Genomic DNA, 26,876 nt, shown 5'->3' with positions numbered 1-26,876 from the left:
TTCTATTGAACATTCGGCCTGTGTGTACTGTGGCCAGCTTCTGTTGATGGGGCGTGACTGAAAAAGGTCTGCCGATTGGCTCCAGATCAGCGCTTCCAGCTGTTGGCTAACAACACTGATCAGAGTGTTTGGGTGGGGGGCTGTCCCACTGTCAGAACACAATAGCACAGCAGGGGAGATTGCCGTACTAACATTGCATGGTTAGTACATCGGCTCCTCCAGAGCTGTCAGTTTATTTTTTGTTTTGTTTTGTTCAGCCCTGCTGGGTTAAACAAAAAAACCCACTAGTATGTACTAGGCTAATAGTTACTGCTTTGTTACCTAGAAGTGTCCATACCATAACATCTATAAGGCTAATATTCCTCCCTTGTTACACTCCATAAAAGCATCCCTTGCCTCCTGGACGCACGTTCATATTTTATATATGGGTAGAATAAGCCTACTAAAAAATGGCAGCCCTTCCTAATCTTTTTTACGCAATGTAGGTCCTCCCTCTACTCCTCAGCATTCTGATCTTAAGTATGTATATATGATGTTCTGAGAATTCATCTGGGGCAGCAGGATAGCAATAATAGGTCTACTTACTTTACAACAACCTCCCAGTAATGGTGGCCTTTCCTGACCTGGAACTGTGCAACTTTGTGTCTTTAAAGCGGAGTTCCACCCTATTTTACAACTTGTTCTTAAAGGAATGACCACCCCTCCTTTTTAGATAATGTTTTTTTTTTTTTTTTCTTCTTACTTGTCTTATGTGAAGTACTGAGTGCACTTCCATGCTACCTGGGCCTCGGCCCAGGGTGTAATTTCCTCCTTCACCCCGCTGCCTTCTGGGACCAGTGTGTGTCCCAGAAGACTAGGTGGCCTGAAGGCTCCACTATATATCTTAATCAAAAACTTGCACTGGAGAGTTAACTCAAATAGTGAAATATGAATAAACAAAAATTAATAAAAATGAATAGGAAGACTGCAGCTGCTGCACAAAGGTGCTACAACCTTAAAACAATTAAAAATATATAAAACAGTGCTAGCAGCCTACATCAAGCAATATACATCCTAATAAACAGTACCTATTGAATCAATGTTAAGAGAAAACATTAAAATCTAAAAGTGCTCAGGTGCTTCAGTAAAAAGTGCAACGGTGCTCCAAAACTTTTGATTCGGTGAAGTGGCTCCCCCTTTGGTGTCCCCACTCACCAAAATTATTAGATCCTCAGCTTTGCAGTCTGGGATCAAAAAGGCATTGCTCACATGATCTGGGGATATGCTGGGTGGTTCCTCAGTAAAATCTTGCAGGGAGACGTTTTAAGACAGGAAGGATATACAACACTCCATAGATGGGGAAACGTTTGGCATCAAATGATTTTCAGATGATTTTCTTACTGATGCCTGTTTCTACCAAAAATCCTGTAAGAAAATCATCCGAGCTCGCCGCTGAATGGCGTGCGTTCCACAAAGATGGAAATTTGCGTCAATGGTTTAAAACGACATACTTCCGGTTCGTGTTAAACCATTGACGGAAATTTCCGTCTCCGTGGAACACACGCCATTCAGCGGCGAACTCGGATGATTTTCTTACTGATGCCTGATTTTGCAAAAAATCCTGTAAGTTGTGCATTGAATGTGCTTGAGAATTGATGCCAAACGTTATTTCACTATGAGTTCTCTCTCTGTTTCCCCATCTATGGAGTGTGGTATATCCTTCCTGTCTTAAAATGTCTCCCTGCAAGATTTTACTGAGGAACCATCAAGCATATCCCCAGATCATTTGATCAATGCCTTTTTGATCCTAGACTGCGAAGCTGAAGGCTCCACTGCCGGTCTCCCTTAGTTACAATGGCGGGGGGTTGACATGGCGGGCTCCCTGGATAGGTAAGTGTCCTTTTATCAAAAGTCAGTAGCTACAGTGTTTGTAGCTGTTGACTTTTAAAACATTTTTTTTTTGTGGCTGGAACACTGCTTTAATGCTCTGGGGCTGAGCGGGGGGCCATCTCACTCGGCATCCAGGCTGTGAGGGGAGCAGACCCGATCATCTGAGTGGGGACATTTTTTTTTCTTTCTAAAAAAAAAAATGACATTTATTTATTTATTGCATTATAGTGTAAATACGAGATCTGAGGTCTTTTTGACTCCAGATCTCACATTAAAGAGGTCCTGTCATGCTTTTTTTCTATTACAAGGGATGTTTACATTCCTTGTAATAGAAATAAAAGTGAACCCAATTTTTTTTTTTAAAGGACAGTGTAAAAATAAAAAGTAAAATAAATAAGAAGAAATTGAAAGCGCCCTGTCCCACCAAGCTCGTGGGCAGAAGCAAACGCATACGTAAGCCACTCCCGCATATGAAAACGGTGTTCAAACCTCGCATGTGAGGTATCGCTGCAATCGTTAGAGCGAGAGCAATAATTCTAGCACCAGACCTCCTCTGTAACTCAAAACTGGTAACCTGTAGACAATGTCATCAAAGTTTGTCGCCATTCCACAAGCGTGCGCAATTTTGAAGCGTGACATGTTAGGTATCAATTTCCTAGGCGTAACATTATCTTTCACAATATAGAAAAAAATTGGGATAACTGTGCTGTTTTCTTATTTTCTATTTTAAAAAAGTGTTTTTTTTTCCAAAAAAATTGCGCTTGTAAGACTGTTGCGCAAATACGGTGTGACGTAAAGTATTGCAACGACCACCATTTTATTTTCTAGGCTGTTATATATATATATATTTCTATGTTTTGGGGTTCTAAGTAATTTTCTAGCAAAAAAAAAATGATTTAACTTGTAAACATTAAATCTCAAAAAGAGGCTTGGTCCTTAAAAGGACTTAAATAAACTGTTTGCTGTATATTGCTGTTGTGTCATATCTCTTTTGCTATTGGGGTATTGCATATACATCTATACATCTGAAATAAATATTCACCACCCAGCCAGATGTTTTAGAATATTTTGGGGGCACAGAAACATTAAAGCTGCTCCTTCGGGGGTAAGCACTACACATACTTGATTAGTACCAGAAGGTCTGAATGACAGCTGGGCAACTAACAAATTCAAAATAGAGGCCATTATGTTTTATGCACATGACAGTTGTACTTCTATTAAATCAGAGCCACAAATACATTTACTTTAACTTTATTCTGTAAATAGAACATCTGTATAAACAATAAATGGAAGGGGAAGTATATGATCAAACGTCTGCCTTCATTCATGTATATTTTTACAATTAGTGGTATACTACACACAGTAGAAGTTACAGTACAAATTTGTGTGCTAAATCTTTACATTACTTAAAAATGGTCATAAATTTCACAGCTTTTTTTTTTTCTTGGCCTATGTACAGCGCTAATGGAACCACTAAGGAGCTTGCAGTGCGTTCAAACGAAAGGTACCAAGTTTTACTTGACGTATACAGTCAGTACCGGTGTTATTTATGGTGTGGTAATAAACTGCATAAAGTAATATGTAAACAGATTGACAGAAAATGTTGGTCTTTGGCTAGTCAAACGATATATTTTCCCTCTGATTGTATACACAGATTTGACTTTACCGTTACCAAACACAAACTTAAATTAGCTGCATCTGATATTTCTGCTTTTTTTGCAGAGAAACAAAAAAAAACAAAAAAAAAAAAATGGAAAGTCCTATTTCAACACCATGTCGTCCTATTCCCAGTCGTTTGTTATTCTGTTGTAAAGTATTTGCCTTCTCACTGCACTATTTAGAATGGGTTGAGTCGTATTCCTGTTCCTAAAGGTGAGAATGGGTTAACCTTGGCCCACATTAAAGCGTCATTCAATGATATTGCAGACTTTCCATCTTCTAGAAAGAATACGGGTCCCTGTGAGACACAAAAATATATTTTAAATAAACTGCAACAGTACATAGATTTCATGGTGGATCACGATGCCTAAAATACAACATAGATTAACTTTCAGTTTAAAGCAGAATTTTACCTATAACAGTTTGATAACAAATAATGGGCTCCATTCACAAAGTGGTAACTACCACTTTAGGATCCGCAGTAAAATACCTCTTATGCCGCGTACACACGGTCGGACTTTTCACCTGCAAAAGTCCGACGGACGCCGCCGGACCAAGTCCGGCGGACAATCCGACCGTGTGTGGTCTCCATCGGACTTCCGACGGACCGTTTCGGGCGGAAATCCGACGTACTTTAGATTTGAAGCCTGCTTCAAATCTTTACGTCGTACCTCCACCGGACTCAATTCCTGACGGAAAGCCCGTTCGTCTGTATGCTAGTCCGAAGGACCAGATACAACGGAGGAGCAGGTTACTGCATCTCGCGCTCGCTGCAATAGGAAAAACTAATTTTCCCATTGCGGCGAGCGTGGGGGGCATCCCAGGCCCTTAGGTCTGGTATGGAACTTTGAGAACCCCCTACGCCGAAAAACCGGCGTGGGGGTCCCCCCAAAATCCATACCAGACCCCGATCCGAGCACGCAGCCCGGCCGGTCAGGAAAGGGGGTGGGGACGAACGAGCGCCCCCCCCCTCCTGAACCGTACCAGGCCGCATGCCCTCAACATGGGGGGGTGCTTTGGGGGAGGGAGCGCCTTGCGGTGCCCCCCCCACCACAAAGCACCTTGTCCCCATGTTGATGAGGACAAGGGCCTCTTCCCGACAACCCTGGCCGTTGGTTGTCGGGGTCTGCGGGCGGGGGGCTTATCGGAATCCGGGAGCCCCCTATAATAAGAGGGCCCCCAGATCCCGGCCCCCCCACCCTATGTGAATGAGTACGGGGTACATGGTACCCCTACCCATTCACCTAGGTAAAAAGTGTCAATAATAAAACACAACACAGGTTTTTAAAATAATTTATTAAACAGCTCCGGGGGGGGGTCTTCTTCCGTCTTCGGGGGTCCCTCTGGTTCATCTTCTCCCGGCGTCCGGTTGGTTCTTCTCCGCTCTCCGGCCTCTTCTCCCGGTGTCCCAGGTCTTCGGCCGGCCCCTCCGCTGTCTTCAGGTAGCTCTATTGCCAGCGGAGGTCTGGACTTCTGGGCTTCTTGGCTTCTTGTGTTCTCTTCTCTTCTCTTCCCCCAGATGTTGACACAACGCTCTCTCCAGCTGGACTGGTCTCTGAGGGCTGCGTTGTGACTTATATAGGCGGAGACCCCGCCCCCATATGATGTCACAGTCCCTGGGCATGCTGGGACTGTGACGTTTTAGGGGGCGTGGGGGGGCGTGGTGACGATATTTTAGTAGTGAAAGCTAGCAGTATTTTTCCTCTGGCAGTAGCCGGCGTCCTTAACCTGTAAACAGCTGTTTTTTTATGGAGTGGGTGGCTGCCACGTCCTTACCAACCATAACTCATCTGCTGTCCATGGGAAACACCGCTGTCAGCAGCATGTAAACAAAAGAATTGCCAGCATTTAAAAAAAAAAAAACTGTGTGGGGGTTCTCCCCCAATCCAAGATGGATTTTGAGGGAAACCCCACGCCAAAATGAAAAAAAACAAAAACAAAAAACAATGGCGTGGGTCCGCCCCAAGTCCACAGCAGGCCCATATCTGAGCATGCAGCCCAGCTGGCCAGGACGGGTTTTTTTTTTACAAATTAGTAAATTATATGTGACAATCTATAGTAGGAAGTACAGGGAGTAAACCCCTCACATTTTTGTAAATATTTTATTATATCTTTTCATGTGACAACACTGAAGAAAATGACACTTTGCTACAATGTAAAGTAGTGAGTGTACAGCTTGTATAACAGTGTAAATTTGCTGTCCCCTCAAAATAATTCAACACACAGCCATTAATGTCTAAACCGCTGTCAACAAAAGTGAGTACACCCCTAAGTGAAAATGTCCAAATTGGGCTCAATTAGCCATTTTTCCCTCCCCGGTGTCATGTGACTCGTTAGTGTTACAAGGTCTCAGGTGTGAATGGGGAGCAGGTGTGTTAAATTTGGTGTTATCGCTCTCACTCTCTCATACTGGTCACTGGAAGTTCAACATGGCACCTCATGGCAAAGAACTCTCTGAGGATCTGAAAAAAAGAATTGTTGCTCTATATAAATATGGCCTAGGCTATAGGGAGATTACCAAGACCCTGAAATTGAGCTGCAGCACTATGGGCAAGACCGTTCAGTGGTTTAACAGGACAGATTCCACTCAGAACAGGCCTCGTCATGGTCGTCCAAAGAATTGAGAGCATCATATCCAGAGGTAGTCTTTGGCAAATAGACATATCAGTGCTGCCAGCATTGCTGCAGAGGTTGAACGTGTGGGGGATAGCCTGTCAGTGCTCAGACCATAAGCCGCACACTGCATGAAATTGGTTTGCATGGCTGTCATCCCAGAACGAAGCCTCTTCTAAAGATGATGCACAAGAAAGCCTGCAAACAGTTTGCTGAAGACAAGCAGACTAAGGACATGGATTACTGGAACCATGTCCTATGGTCTGATGAGACCAAGATAAACTTATATGGTTCAGATGGTGTCAATCAAGTGTGGCAGCAACCAGGTGAGGAATACAAAGATAAGTGTGTCTTGCCTACAGTCAAGCATGGTGGTGGGAGTGTCATGGTCTGAGGCTGCATGAGTGCTGCCGGCACTTTGAATAGCTACAGTTCATTGAGGGAACCATAAATATCAACATGTACTGTGACATACTGAAGCAGAGCATGATCCCCTCCCTTCGGAGACTGGGCCGTAGGGCAGTATTCCAACATGATAACGACCCCAAACACACTGCCTTGCTAAAAAAGCTGAGGGTAAAGGTGGTGAACTGGCCAAGCAAGCCTCCAGACCTAAACCCTATTGAGCATCTGTGGGGCATCCTCAAAGGTAGGTGGAGGAGTGCAAGGTCTCTAAAATCCACCAGCTCCGTGATGTCGTCATGGTGGAGTGGAAGAGGACTCCAGTGGTAAACTTTGAAGCGCCGGTGAACTCCATGCTCAAGAGGGTTAAGGCAGTGCTGGAAAATAATGGTGGCCACATAAAATATTGACACTTTGGACCCAATTTAGACATTTTCACTCAGTGGTGTACTCACTTTTGTTGCCAGCGATTTAGACATTAATGACTGTGTGTTGAGTTATTTTGAGGGGACAGCAAATTTACACTGTTATACAAACTGTACACTCACTACTTTACATTGTAACAAAGTGTCATTTCTTCAGTGTTGTCACATGAAAAGATATAATAAAATATTTACAAAAATGTGAGGGTTGTACTAACTTTTGTGAGATACTGTATGTTAGTTTTTCTTGCTGCTTTTGTCCTGGGTATGGGAGATTTGCCTTTACTTCCTGTGTGGTCCATTGGACAGCAAGAGTGGGGAGATCTTTTCAAAAATAATAAGATGCGGACAGGGTAGATAAAGGTGCCAAACCTTCTGTAACATAAATGTAGAAGTAAGGTAATTTTACCAATAGATGAGATGTAACATAAGTGCAAAAGTAGTATAACTGTAGATATATTTTAATTTGGTGGTATTAATGATACAGTATTCTCTTAAACCAGTACTTACAGTGCATCCGGAAAGTATTCATAGTGCTTCACTTTTTCCACATTTTGTTATGTTACATCCATATTCCAACATAGATTAAATTCATTATTTTCTTCAAAATTCTACAAACAATACCCCATAATGACAATGTGAAAGAAGCTTGTTTGAAATCTTTGCAAATTTATAAAAAAAAAAAATGTAAACATGTACATAAGTATTCACAGCCTTTGCTCAATACTTTATTGAAGCACCTTTGGCACCAATTAAAGCCTCAAGTCTTTTTGAGTATGATGCTACAAGCTTGGCACACCTATTTTTGGGCAGTTTCTTCCATTCTTCTTTACAGGACCCCTCAAACTCCATCAGGTTGGATGGGGAGCTTTGGTGCACAGTCATTTTCAGATCTCTCCAGAGATGTTCAATCGGGTTCAAGTCTGGGCTCTGGCTGGGCCACTAAAGGATATTCACAGAGTTCTCCCATAGCCACTCCTTTGTTATCTTGGCTGTATGCTTAGGGTCACTGTCCTGTTGGAAGATGAACCTTCACCCCAATCTGAGGTCCAGAGTGCTATGGAGCAGGTTTTCATCAAGGATATCTCTGTACATTGATGAAAACATTCATCTTTCCCTCGATCCTGACTAGTCTCCCAGTTCCTGCCGCTGAAAAACATCCCCACAGCATGATGCTGCCACCACCATGCTTCACTGTAGAGATGGTATTGGCCAGGTGATGAACGGTGCCTGGTTTCCTCCAGACATAACGCTTGCCATTCAGGCCAAAAAGTATAATCTCTGTTTCATCAGACCAGAGAATTTTGTTTCTCATGGTCAGAGTCCTTCAGGTGTGTTTTGGAAAGTTCCTGGCGAACTGTAATGTGCTTTTTACTGAGGAATGGCTTCCGTCTGGACACTCTACCACACAGCCCTGATTGGTGGAGTGCTGCAGAGATGGTTGTTCTTCTGGAAGGTTCTCCTCTCTCCACAGAAAAAAGCTGGAGCTCTTTCAGAGCGACCATCGGGTTCTTGGTCACCTCCCTGACTAAGGCCCTTCTCCCCAGATTGCTCAGTTTGACTTCTTCCATTTACAGATGATATTGCCACTGTATTCATTGGGACCTTCAATGCTGCAGAAATGTTTCTGTATTCTTTCCCAGATCTGTGCCTCGATACAATCCTGCTTTGGAGGTCTACAGAAAATTCCTTGGACTTCATGGCTTGGTTTGTGCTCTGACATGCACTATTAACTGTAGGACCTTATATAGACAGGTGTGTGTCTTTCCAATCATGTCCAATCAACTGAATTTACCACAGATGGACTCCAATCAAGTTGTAGAAACATCTCAAGGATGAGCAGTGTAAACAAGATGCACCTGAGCTCAATTTTGAGTGTCATGGCAAAGGCTGTGAATACTTATATACATGTGATTTTTTTTTTTAATTTTATTTTTAATCAGTTTGCAAAGATTTCAAACAAACTTCTTTCACATTGTCATTATGATGTATTGTTTGTAGAATTTTGAGGAAAATAATGAATTTAATCCATTTTGGAATAAGGCTGTAACATATCAAATAGTGAAGCGCTGTGAATACTTTCCGGATGCACTGTAATAGTATACAGATGTTCCCCAATTAGAATTTGAAAGGAAAGAGCAGGTCTGTAGATTGGAATTGACATCTAGGTTCCAATAAAATGGTCCCATCCTTCTAGACATAGATAGTGTAAACAAATGAATACACTCACTGAAGCTCAAAGCGAATTTCTAGTTGTTGCGTCTACAAGCCCAGCACGGGACGAGACCTATACCATGAGAAGGCTTACCTGAGAAGGCAACTGATTTATGTCAAAGATCAGAGGAATAAAATTGTATCTCATCAAAACTAAAATGCTGGTTGCCGAGAGATGAAAGTAATTCTTTTTGATCATACACATTTTATGGTATGTGTACATGTAAAATTGCATGTGTAGTGTGGATAGGATCCAGGAGACATCTCCAAAATGGTTGTATGGAGCCTGTTCACGACAGCCAAGCAGTGATTGGTCTTATTGCAATCGGACTGAATCACTGGTGGGGCAAATCCTATCCCCGACCCAGCCATCAGAACCATTCATGGCCCATTTAACTTTAAAGTTAACTAGTTGGGTTCCACTTTAGAGAATTACTTTGCTGTTTACAGTCATATATCAGATAATAAATAATAATATAGTATTTCACAATTGACAAATCAAAATGATTAACTGTGGTGCACGACTCTTGGATATCATTAATTTGATCATCGGGGTATGCTTTCAAATTTCTTTCAGGTGTGCAGAGTTCCCCTCACTTCCCTGACCAACTTTTATTGTTTCCTCTCACTTCCTGTCCTAGTGACAAATGAAGGAAACAAGGGTGGAACTCTTCAGTATGGTAACTGCAGAAACTTGCCCTGCCCCAAAATAAATCACCACTGCTCCGATGGTTATTCTAAATCAGTGAAATGACAAATAAATCTTACCTGAATCCGTAACCCTGTTAAGCAGGACACCTGAACATCAGAATGACTTGGAAGATTGGATCCTGTGACATAGTCTGGCCCAATAAATCCTTTAAGAGGTTCTTCTTTTATTCGTTGCAGAATACTTGAATGAATCTTTCTTTGTAGCTCGGTAGGGGGTGTGTATGGAAGATCATCAGCTGACCTGCATAATAAACAGTGCCCAAAAAGTTACAGTCTACAAACAAGGTGTGCATTTTGTCATGTAGGCACTCTTGTAAAACACCAGTCCAAGTATTTTCTTTTTTTAACAGGTGAAAGATCCATCAGTGTGATGACAGAGGTAGACTGATGGGTTCTACCTGTTTGATCAGTGAGAAAAAGCAACTTCTAAGAGCGTACTCACCGATGGGACCGCTAATGCTTACATCATGAGCTAAGCCTCAGAAAGAAGCGTACTGTGCTCGAGTACAACTAAACCAAGCCTAAGTCCACCTTGGGCCACAAACTCAAAGATCTTTGACAATCCTATACTAAAATTAAAAAGAGTTTATTTTTTTAACAAGGAAAAGGAAACCACTCTGAGTAGGGTTCTCAGAATCCCAGCAGTCACAGTGAATGAAAAGTGTCAAAGAGAAACCCTGACACTACTAGGGAACGCAGAGATGTGTGGTCATTTTAGCTGTCACAATCTCTGTTTCAGAAATATACTGGGTTGAGGGGGGCTGTATGGGAACTAACCCAATTATTTTACTTCTTCAAACAGCCACTGGATGAAATTGTTACTTGGGTAGGGACTATATTTGTCAAGCACAGGGCCCCCGTTGATAACCAACTAATGTTAATGGTAGAATGAGTGGGCCTGGAAATCATTTCTAACTTTTAATAAGTAAAGAGTTAGACATGCAGCAAATACTGTCTACTCCAGGGGAGCTGAGTTTTTTTTTAAAAACATACTAGTTAAAGTGATACTAAAGACTCAGTTTTTTGCATTTAATAATAACAAACATCTTATACTTACCTGCTCTGTGTAATGGTTTTGCACAGAGCAGCCCTAATCCTACTCTTCTCAGGTCTCTCGCCAGTGCTCCTGGACCCTCCCTCCTGCCCCTACAGCAAGCAGCTTGCTATGGGGGCACCCGAGCCGAGCCGCTGCTCTGTGTGTCCATTCAGACACAGAGCGGTAGTTTGGCCCCTCCCCCTCTCTCTCCTTATTGGCTCACTGACTTTGACAGCAGTGGGAGCCAATGACGCTGCACTGCTGTGACAGCCAACGAGGAGGGAGAGTTCTGGGCAGCCCACACTCTCCTGCAACATCGCTGGATCGAGATGGGTAAGTATTAGGGGGGCATGAGGGGGGCCGCTGCACACTGAAGGTTTTGTTATCTTAATGCATAGAATGCATTAAGATAAAAAAACCTTCTGCCTTTAGAACCACTTTAAAGTTGCTGGAAACCTCTAACATGAACAATGTATATCTGTCTATAGTGTGTACTTGCCTCAAACCTATGTGCCAAAATTGTAATGTAATTTCTCTCTGCTGTCTTATGCCTCTGCTATATGCATGAGTCAGTGAAAATAGTCCAAGCCAACTTGACAGCATAGCATCCTGTGTGGTGGCCTCCAGCACACAGCAGATCCCCCTCTAGAACACAGTAGTCTCAGCTATGTTTATTTCCCTATGATTCTGTGTAAGGGGGGGGGTGTCCATTCCTTTCACTCAGGTTTCACTGCACTCTTTGTTGTAGCTGTGCAGTGTGATGGCAGAATCCTGCCCCCTGCCTTCTACTGCTGAGAAATAGCCTTTGATCTGTGTGGTTGATGTGGTGCTGCAAACATACAGGTACAACTTATGTAGGAGGATTTGTTTAATCTCTGTGTATCACCTGAAGCTAGTCACTTTAACCACTTCGCACCCGCGCTATAACCGAGAGACGCCAATTGCCGGGAGGGTATCCTTGGGCGTCCTCCTGTTTACTTCCGCGATGCACGCTCCCGCGGGCGTGCATTGGGGAAATACTGTGCTGGCCGTGTCCCTTGGACACAGCCAGTCACAAATCGCTGTAAATGGCAAATCACAACGGCTGTTTACAGCACAATCGGAGCTTCCAATGAGAGATGATCTCATATGTAAACATATGAGATCATCTCTCATCGCCGGCTCTCCCTCCTCACACAGAGACAGCGTGTGAGGAGGGAGAGCGAACCGCTGCAGATTGAGAGTGTCAGAAAAAAAAAAAGGCAAATAAAGTGATCACAGTACCTCAGTGCCATCTGTCCCCACTGCCATCTGTCCCCTGTGCCATCTGTCCCCAGTATAAGTGCCATCTGTCATCAGTGCCACGTATAAGTGCCATCTGTCATCAGTGCCACATATTAGTGCCATCTGTCATCAGTGCCATCTGTCATCAGTGCCACCTGTCAGTGTCACGTGCCATCTGTTATCAGTGTCATGTGTCATCAGTGCCATCTGTCATCAGTGTCACGTGTCATCAGTGCCATGTATTAGTGCCATCTGTCATCAGTGCCACGTATTAGTGCCATCTGTCATCAGTGCCACGTATTGGTGCCATCTCTCATCAATGCCATCTGTCATCAGTGCCACATATTAGTGCCATCTGCCATCAGTGTCACGCGTCATCGGTGCCACGTATTAGTGCCATCTGTCATCAGTGCCACATCAGTGTCACGTGTCATCAGTGCCATCTGTCATCAGTGCCACATCAGTGTCACGTGTCATCAGTGCCACATATCAGTGCCATCTGTCATCAGTGCCATGTCAGTGTCACATGTCATTGTCCTGGTGCTCCAGGGCCTTCAAAATTGTAATAGGTAGTCAACAAGTTAGATGTGTAATTTATGCTCCTAGAACAGGTGACGGTACTCCCTGCATGTTGGGCCTCTCTGTGTGGCCAGACTGTGAAAAAGTCCCACACATGTGGTATCGTAATACTCAGAAGGAGTAGCAGAATGTATTTTGGGGTGTCATGTGTGGTATACACATGCCATGTGAGAGAAATAACCTATTACAATGACAATTTCATGGGGAAAAAAAAAATCTTCATTTTGCAAAGAATTGTGGGAAAAAATGACAACATAAAAAACCTCACCATGCATCCTACTAAATACCTTGGAATATCTACTTTCAAAAAAGGGGTCATTTGGGGGGTATTTGTACTTTTCTGGATTGTTCGGGTCGCAAGAAATGAGATAGGCTGTCAGTACATCAGGTGTGATCAATTTTTTATGATTTGCACCACAACTTGTAGACTCTATAACTTTCACAAAGACCAAATAATATCCACTAATTTGGGTTATTTTTACCAAAGATATGTAGCAGTATAAATTGTGGCCAAAATTTATGAAGAAAAATTAATTGCAAAATATTATCACAGAAACAAATAAAAATGTGTTTGTTTTTTCAAAATTTTCAGTCTTTTTTATTTATAGCACAAAAAATAAAAAACCCAGAGCTGATCAAATACCACCAAAAGAAAGCTCTATTTGTGGGAAAAAAGGACAAAAAATTCAATTGGGTACAGTATTACATGACTGAGTAATTGTCATTCAAAGTGTGAGAGCGCTGAAAGCTGAAAATTGGTCTGGGCAGGAGGGGGGTTAAGTGCCCAGTTGTCAAGTGGTTAATGGGTATATGTAAGGGTTTACAACTACTGTAAACAAGGTTTAATTCTACATTGCCGTAGCTTTAAACACTTTATAAAGATACAGATGAATCTTTGCACCGCTGTGGTGATCATGTCACCTTATTTATCATGCATTTTCAAGTGATTTTTTTAGAATATATGTCTACTATTATGGAATATACTGACACTTACTTAGTGGATAGGGTACACGCTCTCCATGCATCCAGTTCCACTGACAGCTGTTCAATCTGTAGGGGAACAGACACTTCCCGGCGTTTCAAAAGCTGACTGGAAAATAGTATCATAAAAAGAAAACAGTGACCAATAAAAAGCAAAACCTAATCGTAACAATCATAAAGATTATCATACTACAGGACTACTAAATTACGGTATGAAATATACATTTTATAAATAATGCTAAGTTAATAAAATATACAGTAACTACTGTATGTATCATATATTGTATGTGGGACAAATTAATCACAATACATTTATTACAATCTCACCAGGTTGAATTTGTTTTACTGTTTCTGCTAAAAGGTTCCATCTATAGACTTGTACTAGCGGTAAACTGATATATGTTATCACTAAGAATAAATTACCTTGTATATTCATAAAGTGCAGGAGCAATGCTGATATAGTGCCTTCTAATAGCCAGTAAAGCTCCAGTGTATCCACAGAGTATGAGCAGTTCATTGCGTACTCTGCATGGAAATATAATGGTCATTTTAATTAAAATCTAATGTATAAACTACATTATATTAGTTGTAACTCAAATATAAAAAATGGTTAAAAAGGAACTGCAGTCTGCACACATAATTTGTAATAAAAACATCTTTGCAATTCTGAAGCTTCCCTCCAACCACTTTGCATAACATTTTATATATACTGCGATTCTGTACATGCCAAATATGCTGCAGAAATCTCCCTCCACTGAGTCTGGCTGCAGCCTTTTTAACTGTGGGCAGCTAAAGCTGCTGCCTGTTCACTTCCTGGATTTACACAGAGGCACACCTCCAGCCCGGCAGCTTTCACTGGCCCTCTTATGACTCATCCCCCCTCCCTTCCTGGCAAACTCCCACAAGTGTGAGAGAGAGCTGTGCATGATTTCATAAGCCTAGGCTAATGACCAGACAAGAAACAGGAAGTGGGCTGTATAATGCATTTACTTGCTGAAAAAAAATGTTTTACTATCCAAAATGAAAACAACAAGGGCAGAGGATTTAATAGACGGAAAGTTGAAAAAATGACTGAAGGTCCGCTTTAATGGGCACTCCCACTAAATACTCTTCAGTGGAGGGGAATGGAGTTAGTATAGGATATAAAGTAACTACGGTCATTGGTTGCACCTTACTGCAGCTCCCTCTGTGACCCAATGTATCAAATCACATTACTGACCAATGAAGCTTCCCATCACATTTAAGAAATATAGTACATGTGGCTCAAACAACATAGTAGGAGGGGCAAAAGAATCAGAAATCACAGTGAATGGGGTTTTTGGCATACAAAGATTACAGGTACCTTGTAGTTGCTGTTCTTACAAAATACTTTTGTTTACAAGAGTCTAAAAGGGCTGATAGATTTGCTTTAAATCTGAACTCCGGGTAAATGGCTAAATTTGAAATAGATTTAAATGAACAGTTTGCCAAAAGTTTATAACTTCCTTCACCCACTTTCAATCCTACCCCTGTAAAAGAGCATGGTTGTGTCAAACATCTCCAGTGCAGTTGAGCAGCACAACCTGGTTAAGGTTCCACACCCAACACCCAATGACAGGGCAATGAAGGAACAGCAAACCATTGTTAAGGCAATTGCTGTGCTATTTCTTTCAGTAATCACCCTCACAGTGTAGACTTACAGCATTGTGCAAAGCAAACGAGCCTTGATTGACTTAAGATGGCCATACATGGATTGAAATTCAGCAGATTCAACAGGGACTGATGGAATTTCGATCAATCTATAGGCAGGGTGCTTGTATAGAAGTCAATCGAACGACTTTCATACAATCAGCCTGTCAGGTTTTTCACAATCGATCAGTACTGCCATCAGAACACAGTAACACAATAGCACGACGGGATGATTCCCTCATCCACATCAAATACAGGTGATACTAGAAAAATTAGAATATTGTGCAAAAGTTCATTTATTTCACTAATGCAACTTAAAAGGTGAAACTAATATATGAGATAGACTCGTTACATGCTAAGCAAGATAGTTCAACCTGTGATTTGTCATAATTGTGATGATTTTGGCTTACAGCTCATGAAAACCCAAAATCCACAATCTCTGAAAAGTAGAATATTGTGAAAAGGTGCAATATTCTAGGCTCAAAGTGTCCCACTCTAATCAGCTAATTAAGCCATAACACCTGCAAAGGGTTCCTGAGCCTTTAAATGGTTTCTGAGTTTGGTTCAGTAGGTATCACAATCATGGGAAAGACTGCTGACCTGACAGTTGTGTAGAAAACCATCACTGACACCCTCCAAAAGGAGGGAAAGCCTCAAAAGGTAATTGCAAAAGAAGTTGGATGTTCCCAAAGTGCCGTGGAAGGGAAAAGTGTGAAAGAAAAAGGTGCACAAGCAGCAGGGTTGACCGCAGCCTGGAGAGGATTGTCAGGAAAAGGCCATTCAAAAGTGTTGGGGACTTTCACAAGGAGTGGACTGAGGCTGGAGTCAGTGCATCAAGAGCAACCACACACAGACGGATCCTGGACATGGGCTTCAAATGTCGTATTCCTCTTGTCAAGCCACTCCTGAGCAACAAACAACGTCAGAAGTGTCTTACCTGGGCTAAAGAAAAACAGACCTGGTCTGTTGCTCAGTGGTCCAAAGTCCTCTTTTCTGATGAGAACAAATTTTGCATCTCATTTGGAAACCAAGGACCCAGAGTATGGAGGAAAAATGGAGAGGCACACACTGCAAGATGCCTGAAGTCCACTGTGAAGTTTCCACAGTCTGTGTTGATTTGGGGAGCCATGTCATCTGCTGGTGTTGGTCCACTGTGCTTTATTAAGTCCAGGGTCAACTCAGACGTCTACCAGGAGATTTTAGAGCACTTCATGCTTCCTTCCGCAGACGAGCTCTATGGGGATGCTGACTTCATTTCTCAGCAGGACTTGGCACCTGCCCACACTGCCAAAAGCAACAAAACCTTTTTCAATGACCGTGGGATTACTGTGCTTGATTGGCCAGCAATCTCGCCTGACCTGAGCCCCACAGAAAATCTATGGGGCATTGCCAAGAGAAAGATGAGAGACATGAGACCGAACAATGCAGAAGAGCTGAAGGCCGCTACTGAAGCATCCCAGTCTTCCATAACACCTCAGCAGTGCCACGCCGCATTGAGGCAGTAATTGCTGCAAAAGGGGCCCAAACCAAGTCCTGAATACATATGTATGCTTATACTTTTCAGAGGTCTGATATTGTTCTATGTACAATCCTTGTTTTATTGATTGCATGCAATATTCTAATTTTCTGAGATTGTGGATTTGGTGTTTTCATGAGCTGTAAGCCATAAACATCACAATAATGATAAATCACAGCTTGAACTATCTTGCTTTGCATATAATGAGTCTATCTCATATATTAGTTTCACCTTTTAAGTTACATTAGTGAAATAGATGAACTTTTGCACAGTATTCTAATTTTTTGAGTATCACCTGTATGTAAATGGGGGAAGTGGATCTTTTTTTTTTTTTTCATTCAACCTCCCGGTTGAACCACAAAAGATGATGAATGTATGGGTTGCCTTAGGCTGGCCGTACGCAGTTCGAATCTCGACCGTTTCAGCAGGAACTGACCGAGATTCAAACCGTTAATGGGCAGGCTGAATGTACCAAGTCGATCAACTTGGGTACAACCAGCCTGCCGGATTTGCTTCCAGTTATCGCAAGCAGCTGCTATAGCCGCTAGCGATAATCACTGTCTTCTCCTGGCAGAGACAGCTTCCCCGGCTAGGAAAAAAAAATAGCTGATTGCCCTGTCAGCACTGTCTGTGTTGATGGGGGAATTGTGGTAGCAGCAAAAGTAATTTGCACCATGTATGAGCGGTCTTATGCTGCGTACACACGATCGGACATTCTGACAACAAAATCCATGGATTTTTTCCGACGGATGTTGGCTCAAACTTGTCTTGCATACACACGGTCACACAAATCTTGTCCGAAATTCCGAACGTCAAGAACGCGGTGACGTACAACACGTGCAATGAGACAAGAAAAATGAAGCTCAATAGTCAGTGCGGCTCTTCTGCTTGATTCCAAGCATGCGTGGAACTTTGTGCGTCGGAATTGTGTACACACGATCGGAATTTACGACAACGGATTTTGTCGTCGGAAAATTTGAGATCCAGATCTCAAATTTTGTGTGATGGAAATTCCGATGGAAAATGTCCGATGGAGCCTACACACGGTCGAAATTTCCGACAACAAGCTCCCATCGAACATTTTCAGTCGGAAAATCGGACTGTGTGTACAGGGGCATTAGAGTGTGACCCGCTCTCTTCCAGTCTGAATGGGGTTGTGCAAGAGGTTACAGAAAGCTAAAAGCTATGTACAGTATATGTTACCAGTGATGGCTTTCTTGGGGGATGAGGACAATAACAACCAAGGCAAGTGTTCTAAGTGGTACAGGCCAGCCCAAAGAGCTATCTCAGTAATTTGGGTGGTGTTTAAAATAATACATTCTATGAGCAGAGATATCTTCTTAAGGCAAGAGGAAAAAGTACTCACTCACTACATTTATGAAGTACTAATCTTTCTGTTCTGATGTAACTGAGAAGATCAAGGATTGGACAAATGGAATCCAAGGTCCAGTCAGCCCTGCTGATTTGTTCTGTAGAAAAAAAAACATTACAAAAATAACCATGGTAATAAAATATATGGTAATTGATAGGCATGTATAAATTCATCAGCCATATGTTAATAATAGACATACCAGCCCACATGATTGAAGGGTTAACCTGAGCTTCCTAGGCCCATAACCCGCTGCCACCCCCCCCCCAAGCTTTCCTGGCTCCCTATCATAGTACATGCCCAACATACTGTACATGCCCACCAATTTCTACACCTGGCCACTATGCTCTTTTTCTCCCACCAATTCAACCCCCGTCTCTTAGTGGTAAACATGCCTTTTGCTGCACAACTCAAGAAATAGGCACGTTTGGCTAGATTGTGTTAAAAAAACAAAAAAAAACAAAACTTCAAGCCCAACTGTTGAATAGACTTTGAAAAATTGAATATCAATGGGAATATTTTTCAGTTTTTGACCCTACTGGGAAGATTTCATATCACTTCTGTTCTTCTGACACCCTGTGACAGGAAAAGAAAGCAGGGATTGTCGTTGAGAGAACAAGTCAGATACAGTAATAATAACCTTACAGATGTTTTAACTTTCGATTTCAATTTTATTTTACTAAAAAAAGGAGAGATCTCTAATTACTTCTTGTCCCAATAGGAAGAGAGAGGACATCTCCACGATAGGGACACAAAGTATATATTTTCAGCGCACAAAGTATCACTGAAATAAAGTCCCAGCATCCATTCTGTGATTGCCACTGTGGTAAAGAGCAATGTTTTGGGATAATGCAGGTCCCCTTCATCAGGTATGTGATGAGACACAGGGGTTGATTTACTACAACTGGAAAGGGCACAATCTGGTGCAGCTCTGCACAGAAACCAATGAGCTTTCATTTTTTTTTGTTGTCAAATTTAATTGAACAAGCTGAAGTTAGAAGCTGATTGGCTACCACACACAGCTGCACCAGATGTTGCAATCTCCAGTTTTAGTAAATCATCCCCACAATGACAAACATTGCAATTTACCACTGTGATCACAAAATAAATGCTTGGACTTTCTCTAAATGATCCTTTGTGTTCTGGCGATGTATACTTTGGCTTATGGTACTGATCTCCAGCTGGCCATTGCTATAGCACCCACTTACTTGCCTTTTCCTGGAACGCATGCAATGGGAATATTATACATGGTTTACCAATAGAGACACAGACACATACTGCAATAAAGTCCTGACAAATATTCCATTCCTTAACCACTGTACTAAACTGTAAAAAAAGTTAAACTAAACTGTTTTTGCTGGAGTTGGGCTGAAAATATTCTATAGATTCTCTTACCAAGTAGCTCATATGGACTTACGTGGATAAAATGTAAAATTAGTATTTCTTATTATGTGCTACTGATATAACATAGGTACCTTTTACAAAACTGATCCCTATAGGCAGGGCCTTTTCTGGTTCTGAACTTAACAAGTGGTATTTGACAGCTTGGAAGATGTCTCCATCTGCATAACTGGTCTCTGCCATCTGTACACACTCTTCCAAACATGGCAAGTTACACTGCAAAGAAATATGCAAAAGAGGAATATGCGGAAGCTGATTTACTAAGAAAAGAGTGTTCTGTAGTATCAATCAAACCACAAAGAAGGCTACTGTACTATGGGGCTGCCCCCGATAACATTATAATATTTACAGTCATTAACAACAGTCCAAGGAGGTGTTGGGAAATGAGGATTCTTTAAACACAGTGGGGTGGGGGTTGGAAATAGGGGTCCCAAATTAGGGCTACCCTCTTCACACAATGGATTTAGTGGCTATACCTAAGCAGGTTTATTAATATTACATTACCTTTCAATGCACATCAAAAGTATGTATTTTTCTAGGCAATTTAGCTTTAATAGAGTATGAGCTTTCTTTCAGAGATGTAGAAATGTCATTGTTTCTTGATCTCTTATAGACTACCCACAGACATTGTTTGATTCAGCCAGTGGGTCCCGGAATGTACATGCTTGTGCTTATAGAATAGACAAGGGGGTGCGCTTCACAGCCATTTCCTCTCTCAAGGCAAAACAACAGCAATCAACAAGGCAGCTTGTTGAGTAGGGTCTATAGCCCCATACAAATATTCTGCTCGCTGAGGTTGGCAGACACCTTAATTGACTTTCCAGAGCCCCAAGGAAATTTCTTAACTTGAAAAGATTTCCTCTTACTTCCTGTTTTGGTTATGGGGCAGGAAGTGAAGGTAAATCTTTTCAATGTGACACAGCTGGCAAAAACACAGGCAGGGGATATAATCCTCCCTTACTCTGACAAAAGTCTATCCATTGGTTGGTAAAACCAGGTTTGGGACCTTAAGTCTGAAGAATCCGGAGGGATGAAGTCTCCAATCATGGGTCCTGGTTTTGTGAACAACCAGCACACTAACTGAGTAGGTGTGTGCAGTAATTTTAGAAGAGAACTGACTATGGTTCAGGGCTCCACCCCAGGAGACAGAGGAGGTCTCTGCCCAGGAGTCAGGAGGGCTCCACCTAGGAGACAGGGGGAAGTACTCAGGGGGAATATACTCAGTTTGTGTGAGAAGACTGTCTGGAGAAGACAGATAAGGGCCCAAGTGTGAGGCCAGAGCAGCAGTGCTGCAAGTGTAATCCAAGAGGCTGCTGAATGTGTATGTCTTTGGTGGAAGAGTGCTGAAAAATCCCAGAGAGGGAAACTCATTGATTTTCTGGGACTTTGTTATAATAAAAGTGGGCAAGAAAAGCTCTAAAAAAGAAGATTTAAAGGAGTTGTAAAGGCAGAAGTTTTTTTTATCCTAATGCATTCTATGCATTAAGATAAAAAACCCTGTGTGTAGCAGCCACCCCAGCACCCCCCTAATTACTTACCTGAGCCCCATCTTTCTCCAGCGCTGTCCACAAAAGTCTAAACTGTCCGGGACACTCCTCCCGATTGGCTGAAACACAGCAGCGGCGCCATTGGCTCCCATGGCTGTCAATCAAAGTCAGTCAGCCAATTAGGGAAAAGAAGGGGCAGGGCCGGGTTGGGGCTTCGTGTCTGAATGGACACACAGAGTTGTGGCTCAGCTCTAGTGCCCCAATAAGCAGCTACTGACTGTGGGGGCACTCGATAGGAGGGAGGGGCCAGGAGCAGCAAAGAGAGACCCGAGTTGAGGAGGATCCGGGCTGCTCAGTGCAAAGCCAACTGCACAGAGGAGGGAAGTATAACATAATTGTTATTTTTTTTTTAAATGAGACTTTACAATCACTTTAAGTCAGTGGCTGTGTCCTTAAATATCTACTGTTTGAAGCTAGTTCTTGCAAGCTGGTTCTTAACGCTTTTATGACCAGAGGTCATTGATAACTAGAAGAACAGGCCAAATTTAGCAGCCTCAGAATGTGTCTGTTAACATTACAATAACTATGAATAATTCACATGCTAAATTAAATTAATTTTATATATTTTACAGGAATAGGCTTGTGTTATGTATACGGTTTTATACATTTAAAAATGCTCAGTTTTTTTATGATTTCTGTATTTTTAAAAATATGTTAATTTAATTTGTCAGTTACCATAATAAACAGGTTAACCACAAAAGTCCAAAAAAATAGAGGATGCTCAATAGGGTTTAGGTCTGGAGACATGCTTGGCCAGTCCATCACCTTTTACCCTCAGCTTCTTTAGCAAGGCAGTAGTGGTCTTGGAGGTGTGTTTGGGGTCGTTATCATGTTGGATTACTGCCCTGTGGCCCAGTCTCTGAAGGGATGGGATCATGCTCTGCTTCAGTATGTCACAGTACATGTTGGCATTTATGGTTCCCTCAATGAACTGTAGCTCCCCAGTGCCGGCAGCACTCATGCAGCCCCAGACCATGACAATCCCACCTCCATGCTTGACTGTAGGCAAAATACACTTGTCTTTGTACCCCTCACCTGGTTACCGCCACACACGCTTGACACCATCTGAATCAAATAAGTTTATCTTGGTCTCATCAGACCACAGGACATGGTTCCAGTAATCCATGTGCTTAGTCTGCTTGTCTTCAGCAAACTGTTTGCTGGCTTTCTTGTCCATCATCTTTAGAAGAGGCTTCGTTCTAGGATGACAGCCATGCAGACCAATTTGATGAAGTGTGCAGCGTATAGTCTGAGCACTGAGAGGCTGACCCCCCATCCCTTCAACCTCTTCAGCAATGCTGGGAACACTCATACATCTATTTCCTAAAGACAACCTCTGGATATGACTCTGAGCACGTGCACTCAACTTCTTTGGTCGACCATGGCAAGGCCTGTTCTGAGTGGAACCTGTCCTGGTAAACCACTGTATGGTCTTGGCCACCGTGCTGCAGCTCACTTTCAGGGTCTTGACAATCTTCTTATAGTCTAGGCCATCTTTATGTATAGCAACCATTCTTTTTTTCAGATCATCAGAGAGTTCTTTGCCATTAGGTGCCATGTTGAACTTTTAGTGATCAGTATGAGAGAGTGAGAGTGAGTGAGAGTGGTAACACCAAATTTAGCTCACCTGCTCTCCAATCACACCTGTAACACTGACGAGTCACATGACACCGGGGAGGGAAAATGGCTAATTGGGCCCAATGTGGACATTTTCACTTAGGGGTATACTCACTTTTGCTGCCAGCGATTTAGACGTTAATGGTTGTGTGAGTTATTTTGAGGGGACAGCAAATTTACACTGTTATACAAGCTGTACACTCACTACTTTACATTGTAGCAAAGTGTCATTTCTTCAGTGTTGTCACATGAAAAGATAGAATAAAATATTTACAAAAATTTGAGGGGTGTACTCACTTTTGTGAGATACTGCTTTTTTTTCTTCTTAATCTTCATGGTGGGTCTGGATCTGGACATTGGCGACCTGATCTAAATGATGCAGCTCTGCAGTAACAGGTCACTTCTAATAGTGATCTATAGCTGGCTGCAATCAGCCTAGAATAAATCACTATAGCAGTGATCTACTGCTGCAAAGAGTGGCTGGGTAGATCTCTGTCCCCAGAATTAGTGCTACATTCCCTTCTACATAATGACCCTTTGGAACAATATGAAGGATCAGAAACCTTGGAGCTGGTAGTTCCAGTACTAGTGCAGAGGAGCAGATGAGTCCAGGTACCGTTTTAAAATGAACTGGGACTTATAGCTGTCGTCCCTGTGCTGTTTTGAAACAGCATCCAGGACTTTTGTGGTTAACCTGTTTATTATCGTAACTGACAAATTAAATTAACATATTTAAAAAAATACAGAAATCATAAAAAGCTGAGCATTTTTAAATGTATAAAACCGTATACATAACACAAGCCTATTCCTGTAAAATATATACAATTAATTTAGGCATGTGAATTATTCATAGTTATTCATAGTTATTGTAATGTTAACAGACATATTCTGAGGCAGAGCAGGGAGCTGAAGATTGACAATCACCAGCTCTATGCTCAGGGAGGCCTAAGAAACCGAGTGATCGGTGGTGTTTGATCGCTCCGTTTTCAGTGTTAGAGGCTGCGGGGGACAGATGCAGCATCGGACCCATGCTGCATCCACCTAGGAAAGTATGATTAGAAAAAAAATATTCCCATACTTCTCTTTTAATTCAATGTTATACCTAAAAGTGTTTGTGTGATCTCTCTTTGCACATCTCAAATACAACCCCCAAAACATAAAACGTGATAATATATATGTAATAGGTCATGCTTCAAATATTTACCAATGATTATTCTTTCTTTACAATACATGTGAAAAATAGAAACATACTTTGCTGTGAAGGTCGTTAATCTCTGCAGTGCAGCCTGGGTAAAAAGCGCACAGCTTGACTAAGAAGAGCTCATTGTCAGGTATCATTGTGAGAAGATCTGCTGCCAAATCCCTGTAAAAAATAAACAATGCTCATACAGACTGTAGCAGCAGCAGGGTTTCCAGCACAGCCCTGCTCATCGCAGCTATTTATAGGGAGAACGTGACAAGCATGTACTGTATTAGCACGTCTCGCCCACTTTACAACATCACAGAAATACACTACACAAGCTTATCTAAGGTGCTTAAATGCAGATTGTAATTAAAAAGCTTACATTTTCACTCTACACACAAGCAAATAGGAAAAAATGAATGTATATAATTAATGTGTAATAATGCCTTGAACAGTATAAAATAAATACTAAATGTCCATTAGATGGCATTATTAACACAGGTAATATATCAACATGTATTTTTTATTTTATTTATTTTCATTTTGAAATAGGCATTAAATTGCTATATTCAGATGTTTTTTGTCCCATGACCATAAAACCAAAAAATCTTACAGTTCATAATTTTAACAGAAAGACAATCAAAGGCAATTGAAACATATGAAATGAAGCTGATTTTATAAAGCTCTGATTGATGTCACACGGACTGGATGTTAATTTAAAATACCACACTCAACATTTCATTTTCTGATGTTATGTGCCACAATGATAGTGTAAGTTATAACACTGATTGCAGCAGACAGACTCTGGCTCTCAGGTTTGGAAATTGTCAGATTCACCTTTTCCATCATCATTAGGTCGCATGACTCGCTATTCACAATCCATGGTGATCTTAGGCAATATGAACCAAATAATGAATCCACTTCTAAGCTATTCTTATAACTGTGTTATTTGCAAAGGATCAGTCAACCCATAACTGTTGGGTAGATAACCTCATGTCTGATGTGACCCTTCATCTTTTACTTCTTGAAAAGTCAAGATCTCTGCACTTGCCTTTGCTCACTTGCAGCAACTGTTCTGAATGTGTCTCTGCTTGTTGGACCCCGTTCACACTGCAGCACCTGGCCGTTAGTGCTAAAGCGTTGCTCGTTTTTGTGGAGCTTTAGCGCTGTTTTAGCAGCGCTTTTGCTACGCTTTTCAGACGCGGTTTTACATTAAAAACAAGGTAAAAAGTCCAGCTTTGCGGTGCTTTCAAAGTGCCTTTAAGGCGCTTTAGAAGCGCTGCCTATTCATTGCAATGGGCAGGGCGTTTTGGGAGCGCTATTTACAATGCTCCCAACCCACCCCAAAGTTGCTGTTTGCAGGACTTTTTGTAACGTCCTACAAGCGCACCGCCTCAGTGTGAAAAGTCATAGTGCAATGCTGCCTCAGTGTGAAAGGGGTCATAAAGTTGTTGTGAACCCAAGAAAAAAAACAAAAAAACCTGCAAGACAAAGGCATAATGGCATACTAGCTCATTATGAATTACTTACCTGAGATCGAAGCCCCCACAGCCGTGCTCGTACAACGCTCCGGCGGCTGACATCGCTCCCGGAGTCACTTCCGGGTATCGCGGGCTCCGGCAATGTGATTGGCAGAACGTCACTCTCGTGCACGTGCACCGGAGCCGCCTGTAATGGCACAGTCTGACTGAAGCAACGTACGTGCCGTTGCTTCAGTTTGCTTCAGTGTGCATGTGCTGATGACGTCAGCACATCCAAATACATGCACATGCAAATACTGAATGGTTTAGGAGATATCCAGGGTAGCTACAGGTAAGCCTTAGGCTTACCTGTAGCAAAAAGTGTGTTGTAAGGGTTTACAACCACTTTAAGAAAAAGTATCAGTCTTTGGGACACTGACCCTTTAAAAAAGAACTACAATCATTTTGACTTTTTTAATATACTTTATATTTGAAAGAATATTTAATGCTACTAAATTAACAAGAAATAAACTGTACCCTCGTCCTATCAAATCTGAAAAAGCAACTAGGAAATTGAGGCAAAATTTGGACTTTCATGGTATGGTGTAGACTTACAACTCTCAAAAAATTATTTTAAAAAATTAACAAATTTATTGAAAGGCTCATTAAAAAACACACAAAAGGGCAGATATATAACAGACATACAATACAGGGTGACCCATAATATGAAACAACCTTAAACAAATAATTTTCTCTCATATAAACTGGAAGGAAAAAGAGATGTATCAACCTACGATGGAGGGTTGTTGATATACGTCTTTTCCCAGTTATAGACTCTACATGTTTCATGGAAATCCGCTTGTTCAGGAGTATAGTTCAGAGAAAGGTTTGTTCTAAAAGAAAAACATATACATCAAAATACTTCCAAAAAATCATACCATTTTGTTTTGCCATATGGAGTATTTTGATGTATATGTTTTTCTTTTAGAACAAACCTTTCTCTGAATTATGCTTCTGAAGAAGCGGATTTCCACAAAACATGTAGAGTCTATAACTGGGAAAAGACATATCAACAACCCTCCATCGTGGGTTGATACATCTATTTTTCCTTCCAGTTTATATCAGAGAAAATTATTTGTTTAAGGTTGTTTCCTGTTAGGGGTCACCCTGTATTGTATGTCTGTTGTATATGTGCCCTTTTGGGTGTTTTTTAATGAACCTTTCAATAAATTTGTTAATTTTTTAAAGAATTGTTTGAGCGTTGTAAGTCTACAACGTACCATGAAAGTCCAAATTTTGCCTCAATTTCCTTGTTGCTTTTTTTATATTTGAAAGAGATCAGCTTAATTTTCTTATCATTGTTTGA

At 41.7% G+C, this 26,876-nt stretch overlaps 1 protein-coding gene across 11 annotated transcripts in view; it reads right to left on the bottom strand.

Moving 5' to 3' along the window:
* Nucleotides 1–3,158: 3,158 nt before the first annotated feature.
* WDR17 (WD repeat domain 17) overlaps nucleotides 3,159–26,876 on the bottom strand; it is a 187,724-nt gene continuing 164,006 nt past the window's right edge. For 9 of the 11 annotated variants that reach the window (XM_073606568.1, XM_073606624.1, XM_073606588.1 and 6 more), the window contains 7 exons: nucleotides 24,119–24,230; nucleotides 19,778–19,919; nucleotides 18,300–18,402; nucleotides 14,173–14,274; nucleotides 13,763–13,858; nucleotides 9,948–10,131; nucleotides 3,159–3,826 (listed from right to left, as the gene is read on the bottom strand). In XM_073606568.1, the coding sequence (XP_073462669.1) occupies nucleotides 3,707–3,826; nucleotides 9,948–10,131; nucleotides 13,763–13,858; nucleotides 14,173–14,274; nucleotides 18,300–18,402; nucleotides 19,778–19,919; nucleotides 24,119–24,230 (859 nt within the window). In that variant the 3' untranslated portion in view covers nucleotides 3,159–3,706. Of the gene's footprint in view, nucleotides 3,827–9,947; nucleotides 10,132–13,762; nucleotides 13,859–14,172; nucleotides 14,275–18,299; nucleotides 18,403–19,777; nucleotides 19,920–24,118; nucleotides 24,231–26,876 lie in introns of those variants that run through there. The other 2 variants (XM_073606651.1, XR_012236779.1) reach the window with 2 other exon arrangements.

This window comes from Aquarana catesbeiana, linkage group LG01, assembly GCF_042186555.1.
Source record: "Aquarana catesbeiana isolate 2022-GZ linkage group LG01, ASM4218655v1, whole genome shotgun sequence".
NCBI classification, from domain to species: domain Eukaryota; kingdom Metazoa; phylum Chordata; class Amphibia; order Anura; family Ranidae; genus Aquarana; species Aquarana catesbeiana.
This window is presented reverse-complemented; position numbering and strand designations above follow the sequence as displayed.